The sequence below is a fragment of the Hyla sarda genome, chromosome 3, assembly GCF_029499605.1.
Source record: "Hyla sarda isolate aHylSar1 chromosome 3, aHylSar1.hap1, whole genome shotgun sequence".
In the NCBI taxonomy this organism is placed as follows: domain Eukaryota; kingdom Metazoa; phylum Chordata; class Amphibia; order Anura; family Hylidae; genus Hyla; species Hyla sarda.
Window position 1 is genome coordinate 307,631,448 of NC_079191.1, and position 22,473 is coordinate 307,653,920.

At 43.0% G+C, this 22,473-nt stretch overlaps 1 protein-coding gene across 1 annotated transcript in view; it reads right to left on the reverse strand.

Moving 5' to 3' along the window:
- LOC130360775 (protein unc-93 homolog A-like) overlaps nucleotides 1-22,473 on the reverse strand; it is an 88,689-nt gene that overhangs the window by 20,850 nt on the left and 45,366 nt on the right. The window contains exons 4-5 of the mRNA XM_056563345.1: nucleotides 9,341-9,570; nucleotides 1,641-1,778 (exon numbers count right to left, since the gene is read on the reverse strand). Of these exons, the coding sequence (XP_056419320.1) occupies nucleotides 1,641-1,778; nucleotides 9,341-9,570 (368 nt within the window). The remainder of the gene's footprint in view (nucleotides 1-1,640; nucleotides 1,779-9,340; nucleotides 9,571-22,473) is intronic.

Sequence of the window (22,473 nt, forward strand, 5' to 3'; positions counted from 1 at the left end):
ACTCATAATATGTCTGCCTAAGGTATATGTTTTGTCCTCCCAACAAATGTGATAAATTTGGCACACGGCCTCCACTTTCCCCGCAACTTTTTGGGTTTAAAGTGAACAAAAAGCAAGTTCACATTTTGATAAATGCCCCTCTAAAAGTGGAAACTCATACAAGAGAGATTATAAACCCCCTGACACTGAGTAGCTGTTCATTTATCATGCAGAGGGATTCCAATATGTAAATCTACAGTTTTTGTGATTTTTATTGAAACTGGAATGAATAAAATTTGAAGGTAGTTTGTGCTGGAGAATCAGAGCTTGGGACAAACCTTTTTGGGTAAAAGGATCTGGTACCAGATACAGCATGATTTGGTTCATTTGTTAAAGATTTCAATAGGAGCTTATCTTCCTTTCTTAAAACATATAATATTATAATCTATAGGGTTTAGATTGCTGAAAAAATGTAATTATTTTACCATTTGGAAATTAATTTCCTTAAATATGAGGTATTTGGTAACTGTCTCATAAGGCCTTTATATATATATCAACATTGTAGGATTTTTCTAACTTTTCAGCTATGTAGAGTAACTAAGCTTAACACTCATACTATGCCTGTGAATGTAGCATTCATATTTATACATTTATGTTTGTGTCATACAGCATTATTAGCCAATCAGTGTTCAGTTTGCTGTTGACATGACAGTACAGCAAGATGTTGGGACAGAAAAACTATTGCAAAACACAAGCCCAGTAACAGGTCCTTCTATGTAAAAAATAATTGAAACAACAAAAACAAAGTATTAGTATAATACACATTGTCGTAGACTAGTGGCAGTTGTAGTAGCCAGTGGACAGCAGGGGAAGTGGACTAGTACTATCTACATTCAGCGGCAGCAGGCAGTGGTGGACTAGTGATAGCTGTAGCCAGATGACAGCAGACAATGGGGAACTAGTGGTAGTTGTAGTTGCCACTAGACAGCAGGAGTGGTGGACTGGCGGTAGTAGTAGTAGCCAGCGGACAGCATGAAGTGTTGGACTGGTGGAGTTGGAATAGAAAGAGGACAGCAGGGGTGGTGGACTCCTTGTAGTTGTTAAATCCAGCAAACAGCAGGGGTGAAGGACTAGTGTTAATTGTAGAAAGCAGACAGCAGGCAGTGTTAGACTAGAGCTAGTTGTAGCCAGATGACAGCAGGCAGTGGAGAACTAGTGGTAGCTGTAGTCAATAAACAGCAGGTAGAGGTAAAGCAGGTAGTGGTAGCTGTAGCCAGCGAAGAGCAGGTGTGGTGGACTGGTGGTAATTGTAGCAGCCACCAGACAGCAGGCAGTGGTGGACTGGTGGTGGCTGTAGTAGTCAGCAGACAGCAGGCAGTAATGGACTTATAGCAGTTAGAGTAGAAAGTGGATAGCCAGACTAGCTCAAGTAATCTGTGTCATTTTGTGCTACACCAAGTCAACTTATCACTGTCTTTCTGTGCATAGACTAACTCAACTATTTTGTCTTCATGAGCACTGACCTACTCAACTGCGTCTCCATGAGTGCAGAATGCTGTGTCTTCTTGTACATACAGTACATGCATGTGTCTAATTTAATGTGTTGTTCACTGGGTTTATCAGTCCCTTAATTTAAAAGAAAAACATAGCAAAAGTCTTACCTGTATAAATACCCAAAAGGGTGTAAATTAAAGTTTTAGTTGGCTTCTTAGAACTAGTACTGCTTACATTGTTGACTTCAATGTATGGGCAGTCATTGGCTCCACAATGTGTATAATTTGGTAAATTCACATTATTTCCTGCAAAAATGTTAATGATACATGATGAAAGTCATAGATATAAAAATAATTAAAGAAAAAATTGATTGGGAGCTCTACATAAAACAGAATCCTAAACCGAGGATACGGTGATACACATTACCCTATGTGCCCAGACAAAAGAGAAAATTTTGGATTAAAAAACAGTCCTGCTAGGTTTAGGATATGAAAATGGAAAAAAAGAAAGAAAAGACAAGGGGAAATATGTCCAATAGATTAAATTACAATTTATGTCAAATATACTAAGATGTCTTCTGCAGGGCCCTTGCATCAGACATAGGTTTAAAATAAATAAAGTAATAAAAAAAGGTGTGCTAAAAATGATAATGATAATATGCAGACTTGTTAAAATTGCTTGCAGAAATTAATTCCCCATTTGGCATACATTCTTACTAGGAAGGCTTAGATATTAGTGTATTGTACTGATACATCAATAGGATGATGATTTTCTCTGCACTGTGATGTTACACAGTGATACAGCGTTAATCCAATGTGATGGCTCGGGCAGTGCCCTTGCGGTGTTAGAAACCGAAAGTAAAGTTAGTAGGTGCCGGCATGTGCGCTCAGCAGCGCTTCAGTACCCCTATTTCCGTCCCACTCTAACCTTACAGTGCAGGGCTATGTGCAGCTGTGTCTTTGAGTGGGATGGGGATTAGGTAAACATGCCAGGCAGGTGCGCTATGCAGCGCTGGAGTCCCCCTGATGCTCTCCCACTTTACCCTGGCGGCACAGGGATAATGCGGTATAGGTTCCAAGTGGGGTAGGAGGTTGGCACCAGGTGCCTCTTACCGGAGTCGGGTAAGTCTCCTTGGGATGCGCTTCAGTGTTGGCTGGTCAGCAGAGTAAATGAAGTCTGTGGAGCGCGCTCTGCTTCTCTGTTTGCAGTGAGTATTAGAGTAATGTGAATCCTTCGGTTTTGACAAAGATGGGGTGCAAGTGCATATGTGAATAGGCTAGATGTGTTTCGGGGAGCCAGGTCCCCTTTTTCAATAGCTGGTAATGGTAATGGTGTACCATTACTAGCTATTGAAAAATGGGACCTGGCTCCCTGAAACATGTCTAGCTTATTCACATATGCACTTGCACCCCTTCTTTCGCAAAACCGGAGGAATTGCATTACTCTAATCTCCACCGCAAACTGAGAAGCAGAGCGCGCTCCACAGGCTTCATCTACTCCGCTGACCAGCCAACATTGAAGCGCATCCAGAGGAGACTTACCCAACTCCGGTAAGAGGCACCTGGTGCCAACCCCCTACCCACTTGGAACCTATACCACATTATCCCTGTGCTGCCAGGGTAAAGTGGGAGAGCATCAGGGGGCTCCAGGGCTGCATAGCGCACCTGTCTGGCATGTTTACCTAATTCCCATCCCACTCAAAGACACAACTGCACATAGCCCTGCACCGTCAGGGTAGAGTGGGACAGAAATAGAGGTACTGTAGCTCTGCTGAGCGCACATGCCGGCACCCACTAACTTTACTTTCGGTTTCTAACACTGCATGGCGCCGCCCGAGCCATCACATTGGATTAACGCCGTATCACTGTCTAACATCATAGTGCGGAGAAAATCATCATCCTATTACTGTATCAGTACAATACACTAATATCTAAGCCCTCCCAGTAAGACTGTATACCAAATGGGGAATTAATTTCTGCAAGCAATTTTAAGTCTACATATTATCATTATCATTTTTAGAACACCTTTTTTATTACTTTATTTATTTTTAACTTATGTCTGATGCAAAGGCCCTGCAGAAGACATCTTAGTATATTTTAAATAAATTGTAATTTTATCTATTGGACATGTTTCCCCTTGTCTTTTCTTTATTTTCTTCCATTTTCATATCCTTAACCTTGCAGGACTGTTTTTTTAATCCAAATTTTTTCTATAAATATAATTAGCAGTAAAAGACCTGAAGAACTTTTTCTATGTTGTACATCTTGGTAAAACATTAACCTTTCTAATATACTTTAAAAAAAAAAAAAAAGGCATAAAAAAAATAAAATAAAAATAAAAGACCACTAGGGGTCCCCATACCATCCAGAACATAATGGCTGCAGCTAAGCACAGGCTACAGTGAGGTTAAGACTAGAACAGGACCCTCTGCGCTCACTCCTGTCCTATCTGACTGCAGCATAAAACAGAAGAGGGGAAAGCATGTTAAGTGAACGCAGGTCCAGTGCTTACCTGGGACATGCCCCTACCTGAGCAATGGATGTCAGAATGAATGAGCAGCAGAACAAAGGGATTTGCAAGCCAAATACAGATGCTAGACATATGAAAAATACATGTAAATCATCTGCATGACCTAGTGAGTAACATATAGAAGCATTTTTTTTTCTGTTGAAAGGTACGCTTTAATATTGTAGCAGTCTTTTGATGGGCCAAAACACCTCCTTGCTCTGCTATATTTTTTATATGCTGGAATAAAGAAATAGATAAGCAAAGAAAAATTTTTATGTGTCAGGAGGCTGTTTCCTTCTACATAGTATTGCAAATATTCTGACTCCATGTCCTCTGAGTGATCATGCCCTTCCTGATGCTGATGATGAGTTCTGCTTTGTGTTGTGACCATTTAGATGTCTCCTTTATGTAGCTTTCTTCCCTCTTCTTCCTCAGAGCTTGAGTTCAAAAACACTTTGGCTCAGATGTTTTTAGACAAAAACGGAAACTGTCAGATTTGCCCATAGCAACCAATCACAGCTCAGCTTTTATATCTTTCATATCTTAAAGCCTACCCATCAGATCCAACAAACTTTTTTTTTCTTTTTAACCCCTTCCCGCAGAATGTCATATATAAACGCCGGGTTGTGCCGTGCGTTCGCGCATCCCGACGTTTATAAATGACATTGAGTTAACCCGGCGATGCGCAGCATCGCACGGGTTAACCAGCAGAAGTCCCGCTGTTTCCAGCAGGGGACAACTTCTGCTTCACCCCCCAGGACCATCATTGATGGTCCTGGTCAGCAATCACTGTGATTGGTCCCTGTGGACCAATCACAGTGACCTGGGGTGAAAGTTCAGATCCCCCGCACTGCCCGCCCCTGGAAGTCGGGCAGAACGGGGGACGATGGCTGCGGGGGCTTACGGCATAGGAGGGAAACACGCAGGGACCGGCGGCCTTACCCGAACCCGCGGCGGGACCGAGGAGCAGCGGCGGGACCGGCCACGTGGACGAGCAGCGACGGGACCGGCAGGTAAGTATATGGTCCTCAGAAGCAGCAGTGAAGATCTTCACTGTTGCTTCTAGGAGTCTGAAAACTACAACTCCCAGCATGCCTAGACAGCCTTTGGCTGTCTGGGCATGCTGGGAGTTGTAGTTTTGCAACATCTGGAGGGCCCCAGTTTGGAGACCATTGTATAATGGTCTCCAATCTGTGCTCTTCCAGCTGTTGCAAAACTACAACTCCCAGCATGCACTGTCTGTCCAGGCATTCTGGGAGTTTTAGTTCAGCAATATCTGGCCCTTCAGATGTTGCCGAACTACAACTCCCAGCATGCCCTTAAGCTGTCTGGGCATGCTGGAAGTTGTAGTTTTGCAACAACTGGAGACACACTGGTTGGGAAACATTGTCTGTTTCTAACTCAGTGTTTCCTAACCTGTGTGCCTCCAGCTGTTGCAAAACTATAACTCCCAGCATGCACTAACAGACCATGCATGCTGGGAGTTGTAGTTTTGCAACATCTGGAGGGCCCCAGTTTGGAGACCATTGTATAATGGTCTCCAATCCGTGCTCTTCCAGCTGTTGCAAAACTACAACTCCCAGTATGCACTGACTGTCCAGGCATGCTGGGAGTTTTAGTTCAGCAACATCTGGCCCTTCAGATTTGCCGAACTACAACTCCCAGCATGCCCTTCAGCTGTATGGGCATGCTGGGAGTTGTAGTTTTGCAACTGGAGACACACTGGTTGGGAAACATTGTCTGTTACACACTAGAATTGGTGGCGCAAAAAATAAGCCATCATATGGTATTTTAGGTGCAAAATTGAAAGAGTTATTATTTTTTAAAGGTAAGGAGTAAAAAACGAAAATGCAAAAACAGAAAAAACCTGGGTCCTTAAGGGGTTAAGATGGTCCTTTTACACACTTTTTTAAATGTATTGCAGGGCACCTACGGTTTTTACAGCACAATTTGAGCAATTCACATCCGATAGGTGGTAGCCATTTTGATCGAACTGTATAGGCCAACTTTGCCACTTCATAACTCAAAGGGCTTAGCGTTGGGTGGCAACCAGGGCAAGCAGGGCAACACCATTTCCCATAGAAGAAATGACGCAGTTGTCCAGTAGCCCCACTAATGCGAGTCCTAGACCTGGCTCTGGGCCACAGCACCCCACAGACACCATGCTACAGCAACAATGGTCCCCACACCAGTGTGAACAGATCTCTACACTTACCATGTGCTCCCTGGCAGAGGAGTGGAAAAGCTAGGCATAAACCCATATGCAGTCTCCTGATAATTAAAAACATCTGGGCTAAATAGGTGCTGTGATGGAACCAAGGCAAAACATAAAAAAAAAATCTACAGGGTAATATTTCATAGCTGATTTGCATTTTGCTGAGCTGCTTTGCTGAACTGATGTTCAGCATAGACCAGGCATCCTATTTTCGTATGCTACATTGGAGCGAGAGAGCCAAGTATTTTTTTTATTTTATTATGCAGCCTGGGCACACATCTTAAATGAGTTATCCAACATAAGGTGACTTTAGTACTTACCTGTCAGACAGTACTGGACATGCTTAGAAAGAATCTATACTTGGGGCTAAATGGCTGTAATTTGAGTTCACCATAACGCTGCTGCTTTCTTTTTGTGAAATGGCTTTTTTCTGTTGTAGTTGCAGGGAAGGAACGCCAAGTCCTAGGATCCCTTGTTTGTAATTCTGAGGTCATTCCCCCCTCCCCCCACACAATTATCAGTCACCCCATCCATTGCAGCACAGTTAGGCTCACTTTCATGCATGCTATGCTTGAAGCTACAATTCCCTGCAGCCCTATAGAGAATGATCTCCCTCCCACCCAGTGGTCACCCCACCAATTGCCATGCTCCCAGTCAACACCTGACTAGTGATGTAATGTCTTGGGCCTCACTGTAACCTGGGAAAAGCCTAAGACAACACTCATTTTGAATGCTTCTAAAAAGGAACATCAGGGGAAAGATCACATAAGAATTGTGAGACCAGCCATAAAACACAGGTACATACATTATATTAACATTATATTATGAACCACACTAACTTTACAGCCCCTGTAACACAGCCAAATGCAAAAATCCTGGAATACTCCTATAAATGATAAAAATTTGCTGGATAAACCAAAGGCTAGCATTCACAATTATAGGGATGACCATAGGACACAACTGACAGACACCCCCCTAACAATTTACCTAAGATCCTATAATGCAATGCCCTCTATGGTAGTGCCACTGTAGAGTGCAGGACACATAAAAAAGTACACTATTTATTTTTTAAAACACATTGGTGGACATTTATCTTTGTTAAGTGAGTTCTGTAGGCTTTTATTTTTGCTTTGGGTTTGCTTATGTGTGACATATTTATCATGCTTTTCACATGGGGTTGATAAATTTGGCTCACATAAGCAAAAACCAATAAAATCACTTTGGAATACCATTTTATTAGCACATATAAGCAAAAAAAAAAGTAGGTGTTTTATTACATAATTTTTTTTACCAATTGTTTTCTCCCTAAATGCACTAACCCATTTATTTTTTTTATTTTTTTTTTATTTTCATTTCTGATCCATCTATCCTGTGGGCTACTTCAGATTTGGTCAACTATGATGACCAGCATTTTTTTTTGTTTAATATTAACAACATTGTGTAATGAGGGGTTGTGGGGGAATGTTTTTTGGAATAAAAGTTTTTTAAATGTGTTTTTTTTTTTTTTTACTTTACAGGCTTTGTAGTGGAAGCTATCTTATTGACAGAGTCCACTACTAAGCCAGGGCTTAGCGCTAGCCCCAAAAACAGCTAGCGCTAACCCCGATTACTACCCCATACCCACCGCCACATGGGTGGCGGGAAGAGCCAGTACCAACAGGCCTGGAGCGTCAAAAATGGCGTTCCTGGGCCTAGCCGGTAACAGGCTAGCATTATTTTGGCTGGGGAGGGCCAGTAACAATGGTTCTCGCCCACCCTGGTAATGTTAGGATGTTGCTGTTTAGTTGGTATCTTGCTGAGAATAAAAATTCAGGGAACCCTAAGCGTTTTTCTTTTATTATTTAATTATTTATGAAAAGAAAAACGCATAGAGTTCCCCATATTTTCATTCTCAGCCAAATACCAACCAAGCAGCAGCAGTCTGACTTTACCAGGGTGGGCGAGGACCATTGTTACTGGCCCTCTCCAGCCTAAGTAACACCAGCCTGTTACCGCCTAGGCCAGGGAGCGCAATATTTGATGCTCCGGGCCTGTTGGTATCGTCTCTTCCCGTCACCCCTGTGGTGGTGGGTACTGGCGTAATAATCGGGGTTTAGCGCTAGCTGTTTTTGGTATTAGTAATGGATTTTGTCTATAAGACGGCTTCTCCTACTAAGCCTGTAAAGTAAATAAAAAAACAAAATGTTTAAAAAACTTTTATTCCAAAAAACACTTCCTCACAAGCCCTTGTTAACCATTTTATTAACAAAAGTAATAAAAAAAACACACTGGTCATTGTCGTAGTCCACAGGATAAACGGATCTGAAATGAGAAGGGAAAAAAACTAGGAAAATCAGTTAGTACATTTATTGTAACCCGCCCGCACCGCACTGCATGACTGCAACTCCCAGCATTCCCTTACAGTAAGGACATAATGGGAGTTGTAGTCATGCAGCAGGGCTGGGGGGAGATGTGCAAACGGGTCATAAGCTTGTCACCTGCCCCCCCCCCCCCCCCTGCATGACTACAACTCCCAGCATGTCCTTACAGAAAGGACATGCTGGGAGTTGCAGTCATGCAGCGCGGGCAGGTGACAAGCTTGTCATCCACCGGCCCATCTAACACACTTCCCCCATGCCGCAGAATTACAATTCCCACCATGTTTTTACAGTAAAGACATGCTGGGAGTTGTAGTAGTGTTACATGAGCTGGAGATCTGCGGGCGGGTGACAAGCGTGTCACCCTCCTGTACATCTCCTACCCGCTCATCCCACCGTGCCTGTGAAAATGAAAGAAAAAAAAGTTTTTGCAAATGCTGTCATAGGCAAGTTTGTAAACCAGGTCTGACCTTGCTTACGTGCGACTTTCGCAATGATAAATCCTGGACCACTGCAAAGTAAAACTGAAAATTGACTAGGACGGGCAGATTGGAATTTTTTGCTTACTCAAGTCGACTTTTTGTGCGACTTTTGTGAGCAAAAAAAGCTGCTTAGATCCCTTGATAAATCTCCCTCATTGTGTTTATAGATGAACTTATATTTTAAGTAACGATTTTTTATATAAACTTGCACTAACTGCAGTTTTCCTGCGGTTGTCCATCTTTTACTATATATTACAGTCCTGTAAATTTCTATAAAGAGTAAAATCATTTTATACTGCACTTACCTGCACCTGGTGTTTGTCCAAATATTAATGATGAAATTAAATTCCCCCAAACACCAGATGACTGGAATATAAGGAAAAAAAGTCCAAAATATTGATTGACAATATCTTTTCCGACCTTTCCAACTTTCTCAGCATATTGATTTCCACTGACTGTCAAATATGTACATTTTGCAGCCCACAATGGTGCACCTCCAAATCCCAAAATCACAGATGTTGGAATGAGAGTATACCTAGAATATTAATGTTTACATAATTGTCATTTCACATTTGATAAGACAAGACATAACAATTGCTTTAAAATATAAGTAGTTTCCAAGAATTGTACTTTTAGTAGTTATAAAGGATTCTGGATACTGGATGGTGTTACTGATAAGTCCTTTTACATCATGTATTACTTAAAAAAACATAATGTGTCAACTTAGCATTGATGATGTACATTAATTGCAATATTCCAAATATAATGCAAAATCTGTAACAAATCCTTCCTTACTAAGTACTTTTTTTTAATAAAAATGGTGTCCTTTGACATGTAGAGTGACCTTTGGTTCCTCCAGGCACCAAAAGATAAAGTACCCTCTCTTAGGCTACATTCACACCTCGTTTTTACGTTACAGGTGCCAGATCCGGCCAATTCCATTTTTGCATTTAGTTTTTTTCCTCCTCCTCTTTCATTTTTTTATGCACAGACCCATATGATGGCTTGTTTTTTTTGGAGACAAATTGTTCTTTGTAATGACACCTTTCATTTTAGCCTAAAATGTATGATGCAACTAAAAAAATACTATTTTGTGGGGAAATAAAGAAGAAAAACTGCAATTTTGCAACTTTTAATGGTTTTTTGATGGTTTTTTAACTTTTAATTTTTCCATATACGGGGTTTATATGAGGCTCATTTTTTTGCATCATGATCTGTACCATTTTTGTGTATATATAACTTTATGATCACTTTTATTTTTATTTTTCTGGGATGTGATGTCAACAAAAGGCAGCAAATATTGTACATTGTTTTTTCTTTTTTTCATTTATGCCGTTCACCGTACAGGATCATTAACATTATATTTTAATAGTTTGGACATTTACCAATGTGACGATACCACATATGTTTATTTAGTTAATTTTTTTACACTTTTTTTGTTAAATGGGAAAAGAGTGATTTCAATTTTTATTGGGGGAGGGGCTTATTCAAAAAACGTCTTTTTTCCACTTTACTGTTTGTTTGTTTTTTCCCAATAGGGGGCTATTATTCTTTAGATTGCTATTATTGTTCTGTGACCAATATCAGTAATATTGGCGATTTTTTCTCTCTGGTCTGCTAGAAGGCAAACCAGAGCAGCAGACCGCCGGAGCCACTGGGAGGCAGGTAAGGGGACCTCTGGCACTTATCCTGATCGAATCTCTGCTATTTTCCCCATGGGTGATCCAATCAGTCACCCGCAACAACACTAAGCCGCAGACGCCATGATCAATATTGATCATGGCATCTGAGGGGTTAATGGCCTACACCACTGCGATCACTGATGTCCGTCGTTAACGGCGGGTCCCTTGCCTCTTATAGCAGTCGGGACTTGCCGTGCATGAATTGAGCACAGCCCCTGTGCTTGCTTCATGTATAGAATGTAAATGTATGTCCTGATGCGTTTAGTATCAGCGCATCAGGACGTACATTTATGTCCATTGTCAATTTCAAATCAACAGGTGCCTGAAAGTTATACAGATTTGAAAATTACTTCTATTTAAAAATCGTAATCCTTCCTCTGTCCATATCACAAAGAGAAATCCACTCCATCTCACCATGTAATCCTGTTTTCGAATGCAGCAGGAGAGAAGGTCCAGAACAGATACGTGCAACAAAAAACAAAAAAAAGAAAAGAAAAAGGGATGTGTTTCAAGTGCTGATGTACACTCAATCTGCGCTGGACCTTCTCTTCTCCTGCATTCCTCTGTCCATGTCAAGAATAGTGTTGAGCAGCATAGGCCATATTCGAATTTGCAATATTTTGCAAATATATGGACGAATATTCGTCATATATTTGCTAAATTCGCATATTCGTAATATTCGCGTTTTATTTTCGCATATGCGGAAATTCGCATATTCGCAAATTTACATATGCGAAAATTCGCATATACAGAAATTTGCACATAAGAAAATTCGCAAATGCGAAAATTAGCATATGAAAATTTTCGCATATGCGGAAATTTGCTCGCCAGTCTCACACAGTAGTATTAGAGCCTTCTTTACACCACACAAGCTGGAAGCAGAGAGGGATGATCACTGTGGTATGTACTGTGAAAAAAAAATGAATATTCGTAATTGCGAATATATAGTGCTATATTCGCGAATATTTGCGAATTTGCGAATATGCGATATTGGCAAATAAAATTCGTATTGAGAATATTTGCGAGCAACACTAAAGAACTGTCCATCAAACCTATCCTGCTCTGGACAGTTCCTGACACGGACAGAGGTATCAGCAGAGAGCACCGTGGTCAGACTGCAACAAACTACACAACTTTCTCTGCAGAATACAACATCTGATCAGTACTGGAGGAATTACTATTTTTAAAGTAATTTACAAATCTGTTTAACTTTCTGGCACCAGTTGATTTGCAAAAAAATGTTTTCTACCGGAGTACTCTCAGAAAATTGGCCATGTTTGGAAGTCCTATAGACTTGAAAACAGTTAATACTGTGGTGGTCAAGCATGTATGCTACATTACACTTGGGGAATAGATGGAGGTCCGAGCAGTTAGGTTCCCGTAATCAAATAATATACCCCTCTCTTGTATGTAGATGATAACTTGAACTCTCGGGACAACCCATTTTTAAGAAATTACTCCCAAGACATTAACTCTTTTAGACTTGCCAAAACTAGCAATTTTTTACTGTTAGCGGATTAATGAGATTCCTTAAAAAGGATATATAGCCTGTCTGTTATAGTGTATACTGTACAGTCATTCCCCATGAAAAAAAGAATGTTGGTATATATAACATATATATATATATATATATATATATATATATATATATATAAAGTAAAAATTAGGGAACCGACACTGTACAATAGGACTTAAAGTCCAAATCGGGTGCTCAGCCTTCACAGGTTCAAACTCCAAACCCTTCTTAAACAACTCCAAAAAAGGAAAGCAGCACTCCAATGGCAGAAAAAAGAGAAAGGCTTCATTGTGAGGCTGAAACGTCGCACTTGACTTGATGGGTGAATAAATACACCTTTTTTCTGCCATTGGAGTGCCGCTTTCCTTTTTTGCAGTTATATATATATATACATATATTAGTTTTTAATATTTTTTTTTTTAAGCGGTGTTGTACAATATGCTTGGTTCTTACTTGAAATGTGTGACTAAATAGTCATCTAGGTGTTACCAGTTTGGGGAGTGTCTAAAAATAGCTGAAAAGTGAAAGAAGGCTGGGAAAGCCCAGTTTGCTCATACATTTACTTATACAATTCTAATGAGACAAATACAAGAACTGCACAATATGGATTTATAAGACGAGTCAAGGGTATCCTGGGAAAGAACTTTTCTTTAAAATCCTGCACAGACTGCCAACATAAAAAAAAAAAAACTTGGACTTACCTCCCGCTCCTTCCCATATCCCGCTCTCATCTATTAGTGCGGTCCTCTCCCTGGTTGCCAGAGGCTGCAGCTCAGCTAATCGCCAGCTATAGCGATGTACCACCTCGGCTGGTGATTGGCTGAGTTGCAGCTTGATGCATTAGGCCCCCGCACCTGGAAGTAGACCAGTGTTGGCACTTAATAAGTCACACTGCCGCTTAGCCAATCACTGAACTAGAATGGACATAGCTACGGCCAACGATTAGCTGAGCTGGAGTCTGACACATTGACCCCTGGCAACCAGGAAAAGGGTTGCGTCGGATGATGGAAGCAGGATTCCGGAGGCATCAGGAAATGTTTTCAAATGCCAGTTGTCAGGATTTTAAAGAAAAGTTCTATCTCTAAGTATCCCTTTAACTTTGGTGAGTTTTTGTGTGATAGGAGAGTAAATCTGTATCTGCAGATTATCTGGTCAAAAAACTAAAACAACAGAAGAAAAAGCATGTAACAAAACAAAACTAAATGAACATAACCAAATGTTTCCATTATGCACATGTCTGGTAAACAGTATGAGACCCGGGATGATGCCACCCTGATGCAAGTTTCAATATACAACCTTGGTCCGGAGGTGGGATTGTCCCAGACAGCCTGCCAATTTACATGAGAACGGTCCAGACATATTGACTGCAATTGGTGAACTAACGTCCTGCTCTCCAAGTGATTTCCAGAATGTCATGCCATGTTTACTCTAGAGGAGACACTGCTGCTAGGTTTATGCTGCTCTATCTGTATCACTTACATTTTGTAATGTAGGACACCAAGTGAGGGAAGTAGTCTTATTATGTATGCTGTAACGATGCTGGATGTGGATCCACTGACCTGAGTGGCTGATGACACGGGTCGTATCGGGGAGCGGAGTCTAAGGTGCCGCTGGTCTTCAGGATGGATTTGTTGTGGCAGACGACACCCAGGTCGCTACCCCCGATACAACTCGACCACACAGGTAGCTGGGCGAGGCGAAGTACAGTGGAATGCGGCAGAGGCGTAGTCGGACTTAGCAGAAGGTCAAGGCAGGCGGCAAAGGTGCGTAGTCAAATAACGTAGCGGAAGGGTCAGAACACGGGCAAGGCAAACAGACAGTATGGAATACTTAATCACAGGAAAATGGCACTGAAGATCCGGCAGGGAAGAGTGGGAGGTGCAGGGACTTATAGAATAGTGTCAGGTGTTTCATTTAATTATTGGCATACTGGCCCTTTAAATTCCAGAGCTCCGGTGCGCCCTAGGCGAGATGCGAATCCCAGTCCCGCCGGCAGCAGGGAAGAGGGGGACAGTGCGCTCATGGCCAGGGGAAGTGGCCGGAGTGCAGGCTGTAACAGTACCCTCCCCCATTTGATCTCCCCCTACATTTGCGGTTCAGAAATTTACTGAGTAGATCACGGTCCAGGGTGTTTTCTTCAGGCTCCGGACCGAATTCTTCCCAATCCACAAGATAAAAGCCTTTTTCCTCTGATAAACTTGGATTACAAAATCTGTTTTACAACATAAACATCAGAGGTACCAGAGATGGGATTAGGTGAAATGTCTATTTTAGAGAAGCGGTTGTGAATGACAGGTTTCAAGAGGGAGACATGGAAGGAATTCGGGATTCGGAGAGAGGACGGCAGATGGAGAGAATAGGCCACAGGATTTAAACGTTTCTTGATTTTATAGGGACCAAGATAGCGAGGGCGCAGTTTATAACTGGATACTCTGAAGTGGATATACTTGGCAGACAACCAGACTTTGTCACCAGGAGAGAACTTGTGAGGGGAACGTCTTTTCTTGTCAGCTTGAGACACGTAGAATGCAAAAGAGAAGAACGTGTCCTCTGCCAGATGATTTAAAAGTTCCGTACTTGCTCCTCAACCGCAGGAACTCCGGAAGAAGAGGATAAAGGAAGAGGAGAACAAGGATGAAGTCCATAAACTACGAATAAAGGCGAAGTTCCTGTAGATTCTGAATTCTTATGATCGTATAAGAATTCTGCCAAAGGAAGTAAATTGACCCAGTCGTCTTGACAAGCAAAAATGAAATGGCGAAGATAGTCTCCTAAGACCTGATTTACCCTCTCAACCTATCCATTGGATTGAGGGTGGTAGGCTGAAGAAAAGTCCAGCTTGACTTGGAGACGTGAGCAGAGGGCCCGCCAAAACTTAGAGACGAACTGGACTCCATGGTCGGATACAATATGTGAGTGCAGACCATGCAAATGGAAGATGTGGCAAAGGAACAGTTTAGCAAGCTGCGGTTCACATGGAAGTCCAGGCATCGGCACAAAATGAGACAAAATGAGACACTACCACCCAAACAACAGTATTGCCTCTGGAAGACAGAAGATCAGTAATGAAGTCCATAGCAATATCGGTCCAGGGAATCCCTGGAACAGGCAAAGGCTGTAGAAGACCTGCAGGTTTAGAACGAGGGGTCTTATCCTGAGCACAGACCGAACAGGAACAGACAAAATCAACAACATCCTGTCTTAAACTAGGCCACCAATATTGTCTGGAGATGAGCTGTAAGGACTTACGAGTTCCAGAATGACCAGCCAGGAGAGAGGAATGGCCCCATTTCAAGACTCGGAGTCTTAAACAGGGAGACACGTAAGTCTTTCCAGGAAGTAGGTGCTGAAGATTAGATGGCACTGTGGGGAGGAGACGCTCAGGAGAAATAATATGCTGAGGAGGAGATTCTCGGTCTTTCACATCAGAAGACCTGGAAAGAGCATCAGCTCGAAGATTCTTCTCTGCATGATGGAAGTGGATGTAAAAGTGAAATCTAGAGAAGAACAGAGACCATCGGGCCTGCCGGGGGTTGAGAAGATGGGCTGTCTGAAGATAAAGCAAGTTCTTGTGGTCAGAATATATAGTGACAGGATGTACCGACCCTTCCAAGAGATGACACCATTCTTCCAAGGCCAGCTTTATAGCCAAGAGTTCAAAGTCTCCTATAGAATAGTTTTTCTCCGTGGGAGAGAAGGTTTTAGAAAAAAAGCCACAGGTTACAATTCTTCCCTTAGAGGACTTTTGTGTTAAGACAGCTCCTGCTCCAACCGAAGATGCATCCACCTCCAAAAGAAAAGGCTTGCCAGAGTCGGGTCTAGACAGGACCGGAGCCGAAGCAAAGGTTGACTTTAATTTTTTAAAAGAATCTTCATCCTCTGGAGTTCAGACCTTGGGAGTAGAAGTCTTCTTGGTGAGAGAGACAATGGGCACTAACAAGGTTGAGTAATGCGGAATAAATTGCCAATAGTAATTGGCAAAACCAAAAACATGCTGAATAGCTTTTAAGCCGGTAGGTTGGGGCCATTCCAGTATAGCTGACAACTTGTTAGGATCCATTTGTAGACCTTGACTAGTAACAATGTAACCCAGAAAAGGAAGACTGGACTTTTTGAAAATACACTTCTCAAGTTTAGCGTAAAGATGGTTGTCACGAAGACCTGGCAAATGTGGGAACGATGAGTCTGAAGATTTAGTGAGTAGATGAGTATATCGTCCAAATAGACCATGACACAGGTGTAAAGAGGTCACGAAAGATATCATTAAAAAACTCCTGGAAGACTGCTGGAGCATTACATAGTCCGAATGGCATCACCAGATACTCAAAATGTCCATCCCGAGTATTAAATGCAGTCTTCCATTCATCACCTTCTCTTATGTGAATCAGGTTATTGGCACCTTGAAGGTCTAGTTTGGAGAAGATCCTCGCCCCACAGAGACGGTCAAATAACACCGAGATCAAGGGAAGAGGGTAGCGGTCCTTGACGGTGATTTTATTCAGTCTGCGTAGAACCGTCTTTTTTCTCTACAAAGAAGAATCCGTCTCCGACAGGGGAAAATTACTTCCAGATAAAGCCTTTTTGAAGATTTTCTTGAATATATTTAGACATGGCCTGAGTTTCAGAAATTCTTCCCTGAGGATGAGTGGTCCCGGGCAATAAGTCTATAGGACAATCATAGGGACGCTTGTTTCCCACTGAAGATGTCAACATAGTCCTGAAGAAACTAAGGCAAACCGGTCAGAGGAGTGGAAGAGTAGATGTACTATGGAGGCATCAATAACATTTTCTGCGGAACGAGAATCCAGGTAGGCAAGAACGGAAATAATCTCTTTGGAGGGTAGAGAAAGCTGGACTGACAAATTCAAGCATGGAGAGGTGGTGTTCACACCTAGGGAGGCCTCTCCCACAAACTCTAGGTGCGAGCATTTCCCTGTGACTGTGGACGCACAGGACAATCTTTGAGGAAATGATCTGCACTGGCGCAGTAGAGACATAGGTTCTTAACTCGTCGGCGAGTTCTTTCCTGCAGAGTCAGGCAAGACCGATCCACCTGCATAGCCTCCACTGCGGGAGGCAAAGTAGAAGGTTGCGGTGGTTGCTGGAAGACTGGTGCCAGGTAAGGAAAGCGCCGAGGTCGTGCAGACTCCCTTTCTTGACGTGGTTCCTCATGTTGCTCAGAGAAACAGATATCAATCCGGGAGGCCAGCTGTATGAGATCATTTAAGGTAGATGGCAATTCCCGGGCAGCAAGGACATCTTTAATATGGCTAGAGAGTCCTCTTTTCCAGGATAACTCTGAAGCCAGGGTATGGAATCAGATGGCATATTCGCCCACAGAGGAGTTACCCTGAGAAAGGCTCAGCAAGGCCGTTTCAGCAGAAGAAGCTCTTGCAGGTTCTTTGAAAACACTTTGGAATTCCATCAGGAAAGCCTGAAGACTGGCTGTGAGTGGGTCACTGTGATCCCATAATGAAGTTGCCCAGGCCAGAGCCCTTCCAGTTACCAGACTGACAACAAAGGCCACCTTTGCTCGTTCCATAGGGAACTGTTCCGCCATAAGCTCTATGTGCACTGAGTCACAAATCCACGGCAGGACTTGGGATCCCCTTCATACTTCTTGGGAAGAGACAAACGGATCTTGGATCCTGTGGTGACTGCTGGAGTGGGAGGCATTACCGGAGCAGGAGAAGGCTTTGGCTTCTGCGGTTGTTGCTGAGCAGTAAGCAGCTGCTGCATCATGGTGGACAACTGGTTTAACTGCTGCACCTGCTGGGCCAACTGCTGCAACTGAAGAGCCACTATGGTGGCAAGATCCGGATTCTCGGGCAGAGGTACCCCAGTGGGATCCATGGCTGGATCTTGCTGTAATGATGCTGGATGGGGATCCACTGACCTGAGTGGCTGATGACAGAGCGCAGTCTAAGGTGCCGCTGGTCTTCACCAGAGCCCGCTGCAAGGCAGGATGGATTTGCTGCAGCAGGCGACACCCAGGCCGCTACCCCCGATATGACTCGACCACACAGGTAGCTGGGTGAGGCGAAGTACAGTAGGATGAGGAAGAGGCGTAGTTGGACTTAGCAGAAGGTCAAGGCAAGCAGCAAAGGTGCATGGTCAAATAACCTAGTGGAAGGGTCAGAACACGGGCAAGGCAAACAGACAGTATAGAACACTTAATCTCAGGCAAATGGCACTGAAGATCCGGCAGGGAAGAGTGGGAGGTGCAGGGGCTTATAGGATTGTGTCAGATGTTTCACTTAATTATTGGCATACTGGCCCTTTAAATTTCAAAGCTCCGGCGCATGCACCTTAGGAGACGGGGACGTGCGCGCTGGAGCTGAGAGGCAGAGAAAGAAGCAGCAAAGGAGTGTGGTAAGTGACGGGCTGGGATTCGCATGCGGGCGCATCCCACAATGTGAATCCCAGCCCCACCGGCAGCAGGGGAGAGGGGGACAGTGCGCTCACAGCCAGGGGAAGTGGCCGGAGCAAGGTGTAACATACTTGATATTTCTTCATTTGCCTACTGGCCATGTATGGACAGCTTTCTGCCTATCCTGTGTACAGACAGACAGCTATTTATCAGTGGGCAAAGGGGTGGCAAGTACAATACTCTTTCTCCTGTATATCTGGAGAACAGCTGCCTTAAAAGATAATGAATAATAGATCACCGTGATCAGGGTCTCTGTCACTAGTTTATGTTGAACTTTGATAGGGCAACATAAACCAAGTGACTGACTCCCTTTCGTTCGTAGTAAATTTAAAGCTAGGATCATACAATGTTTTTTCAGGTTTATTTCATTTGTAAAAATTAGTCCGCAAAATCATGGACAAATTGTTTATTGATTTTAAACATTAATGTGCCCTATATAAGTTTATGGGAAAGTGGTTGTCTGTGCACATAATATGTAAACATACAGACACATTTTTTTACAGCCATGTAAAAAAGTGACATGTCACAGATGGCTGGGTGACACAATTAACCTGGGTGCCCGCTTAGAGCCACAACATAGTTTTCAAAGGTGAGGGGCTGCACTAATATGAGGGGTCTAACAAGTCCCCTGGGGCACCCCCCCAAAACTGTACATGGCTGATGCAGTGTTGAGCGGCCAAAATGGTGTAGGTACATTTAATACCAGACACAGGGAGGTGAGAAAGAAGTGCAATGGGTTTTTACTGGGACACTTGTAAGAATTTTCAACACAACACAGTCTTTATTAAACTCCCACATCTGGTGGCATGTCACTGGTCCTTGAATGTTTTTAAGTGCTGCTGGATGTTGCTGTCTTAAGGTGATGTGTAAGGTTAGGTTCAGACTGAAGAATTTTCAATTTGAATTCTGTTTAGAAATTACACTCCACTGCTGAAATTCTGACTCTAAAAAAATTATCTTGCTCATCCTTCTGGCGGAATACCATGCGGAATACATTACATTCTATGGGGACTGGCAATGTCTGTGCAGTCTTAGTGCTGACTGTATCGGACACTGCTAATTTCCGTCAGGGGATTCTTCAGTCTGGACCTAGTCTAAATGTCCTCACTCACATTACATGGCCTTGTTGTGCAGTTTACAAGGTGTATCTTGGCAGTTACCAGCCCCTAGGTATGGATGAAGGCCTCCATATGGGCCCTAGGATATTTGCTACAGAGCCCTTGTTTAGCAGAGTCTCTTCACTGACTGAGTCCAGAAATGTAGAAGTACATAGTTAATGCCTTTTCTTGGGACCTGAAAAAGGGTTCAAGCTTTGGGACACTTTCCCCTTTCACAGAAGCTGTAGACCACACACAGTAGTGGGTTATGATGGGTTGACTTGGCCTAGAGAGCAGCTAGTAATATTTCCTCTCTGACTCTACTCACCTCTTTTCTCTCAACTTATCTCCAGATGTACAGAGTTTATATCTGGGCTAATTAACATATCACCTCCCTATACTCTATAATCTTCTATTTAATTCACAATGAGGGGCATTTACTAATCTTTTACTATGTAGTCTGGTTTTTACCCTGTTTTTTTCTACTTCATTTTTGACTATGTGCGACAAATTTACTAAATTGTTGCACGGCATTAATAAATTTGGCACACATAGGCAAAAGTGGGAAATTTACTTCATGTAGTAGAAAAAATAGTCTGTTCCTTTTTCCTGCTGTCCGAATAGGTTTGGCTGCTAGGTTTCCTTCTGGAGCTTTTTCACCACATCTAAATAATTCAATAACTACAGTGGTCCCTCAAGTTACAATATTAATTGGTTCCAGGACAACCATTGTAAGTTGAAACCATTGTATGTTGAGACCATAACTCTATGGAAACGTGGTAATTGGTTATAAAGGCACCAAAATGTCATCCAAAATAGGAAAAAGTGACAAAGAAAAATAAGTAGATAACTAATATAGATAAAGCAAATCCTTACATATAAAAGAAAGAAAGATCTACTGGGAGCTGTAAATTACTGTCTATGTCAGTGTTTCCCAAGCAGGGAGCCTCCAGCTGTTGCAAAACTATAACTCCCAGCATGCCTGGACAGCCAAAGGCTGTCCGGGCATGCTGGGAGTTGTAGTTTAGCAAAAGATGGGGCCACCCTGATTGGGAAACACTGGTCTATGTAGAGGACAGGACCTTCTTCAGGGGTCCTGTACAGTACAGGCAATGTCCCAAACAAGTAATAAAGTCGCCCTCACCTGGTGTCCAAAAGAGCAGCTAACCCTGATACAGGTTAAGTGTACAGAACATGTAATACCAGACACCAGTCAGTGCATACACTTCAGTAATATAGGGGTTTTACCAGTGAATGCCCATTTTGATTGGTTGGTTCTTCCAGCCATTGACACGTTTCACAGATCTGGACTGTCTGTAACATTGTATGTTGAGTCTGGTTTCAACTTGCGATGGTCCAGAAAAGACCATTGTATGTTGAAACTATTGTATGTTGGGGCCATTGTAAGTTGAGGGATCACTGTAAATTGTAGTCATGGCTCAGAAGTGGTAAACGGCGTTTATTGTGTGTGTGTGTTTATTACATTTTTTTAAAACAGTTTTTTTCTCCCTAAGGGTACATTCCCACAGGCCGTATACGCAGCGTATTTGACGCTGCGCAAAATTTATGGCAGCAGCGGGGAAATACGCTGCGTATCCCTTGCTCACTATACACACAGGGCTTTCCGGTGGCAGCCCTATGCGTGTAGTGAGTTTTGGAGGCGGAGCCATATGCCGGCGTGTCTGTGACGCGCGGCTCCGCCTCCAAAACTCACTACACACATAGGGCTGCCGCCGGAAAGCCCTGTGTGTATAGTGAGCAAGGGATACGCAGCGTATTTCCCGCTGCTGCCATAAATTTTGCGCAGCGTCAAATACGCCCTGTGGGAACGCACCCTAAATGTACTTACACTTTTTTTTTTTTTTGGTTACTTCTTCTACAGATCTGTGTATCCTGTGGACTCCTTCGGATTCGGTGGACTACTTCGACGACCAGCGTTTTTCTTTGCTTGATGTTAATAAAATGGTTAACGAGGGCTTGTGGGGGAGTGTTTTTTTGTAATAAATTTTTTTTTAAACCTGTTGTGTTTTTTTTTATTTTACTTTACTAGACAGGCTTAGTAGTGGAAGCTGTCTTATAGACTGAGTCCATTACTAAGCCGGGCTTAGCGTTAGCCACAAAACCAGCTAGCGCTAACCCCCAATTATTACCCCGGTACCCAACACCACAGGGGTGCCGGGAAGAGCCGGTACCAACAGGCCCGGGGCGTCAAAAATGGCGCTCCTGGGCCTAGGCGGTAACAGGCTGGCATTATTTAGGTTGGGGAGGGCCAGTAACAATGGTTCTCGCCTACCCTGGTAACGTCAGGCTGTTACTGTTTGGTTGGTATTTGGCTGAGAATAAAAATAGGGGGACCCTATGCGTTTTTTTTAATATATTTAATTATTTATTTAAAAAAAAAAACCGCATAGGGTCCCCCCTATTTTCATTCTCAGCCAAATACCAACCAAACAGTAACAGTCTGACGTTCCCAGGGTGGGCGGGGACCATTGTTACTGGCCCTCCCCAGCCTTAATAACGCCAGCCTGTTACCGCCTAGGCCCAGGAGCACCATTTTTGACGCTCCAGGCCTGTTTGTACCGGCTCTTCCCGGCACCCCTGTGGCGTTGGGCACCGGGGTAATAATAGGGGGTTAGCGCTAGCTGTTTTTGTGGCTAACGCTAAGCCCAGGTTAGTAATGGACTCTGTCTATAAGACAGCTTCCACTACTAAG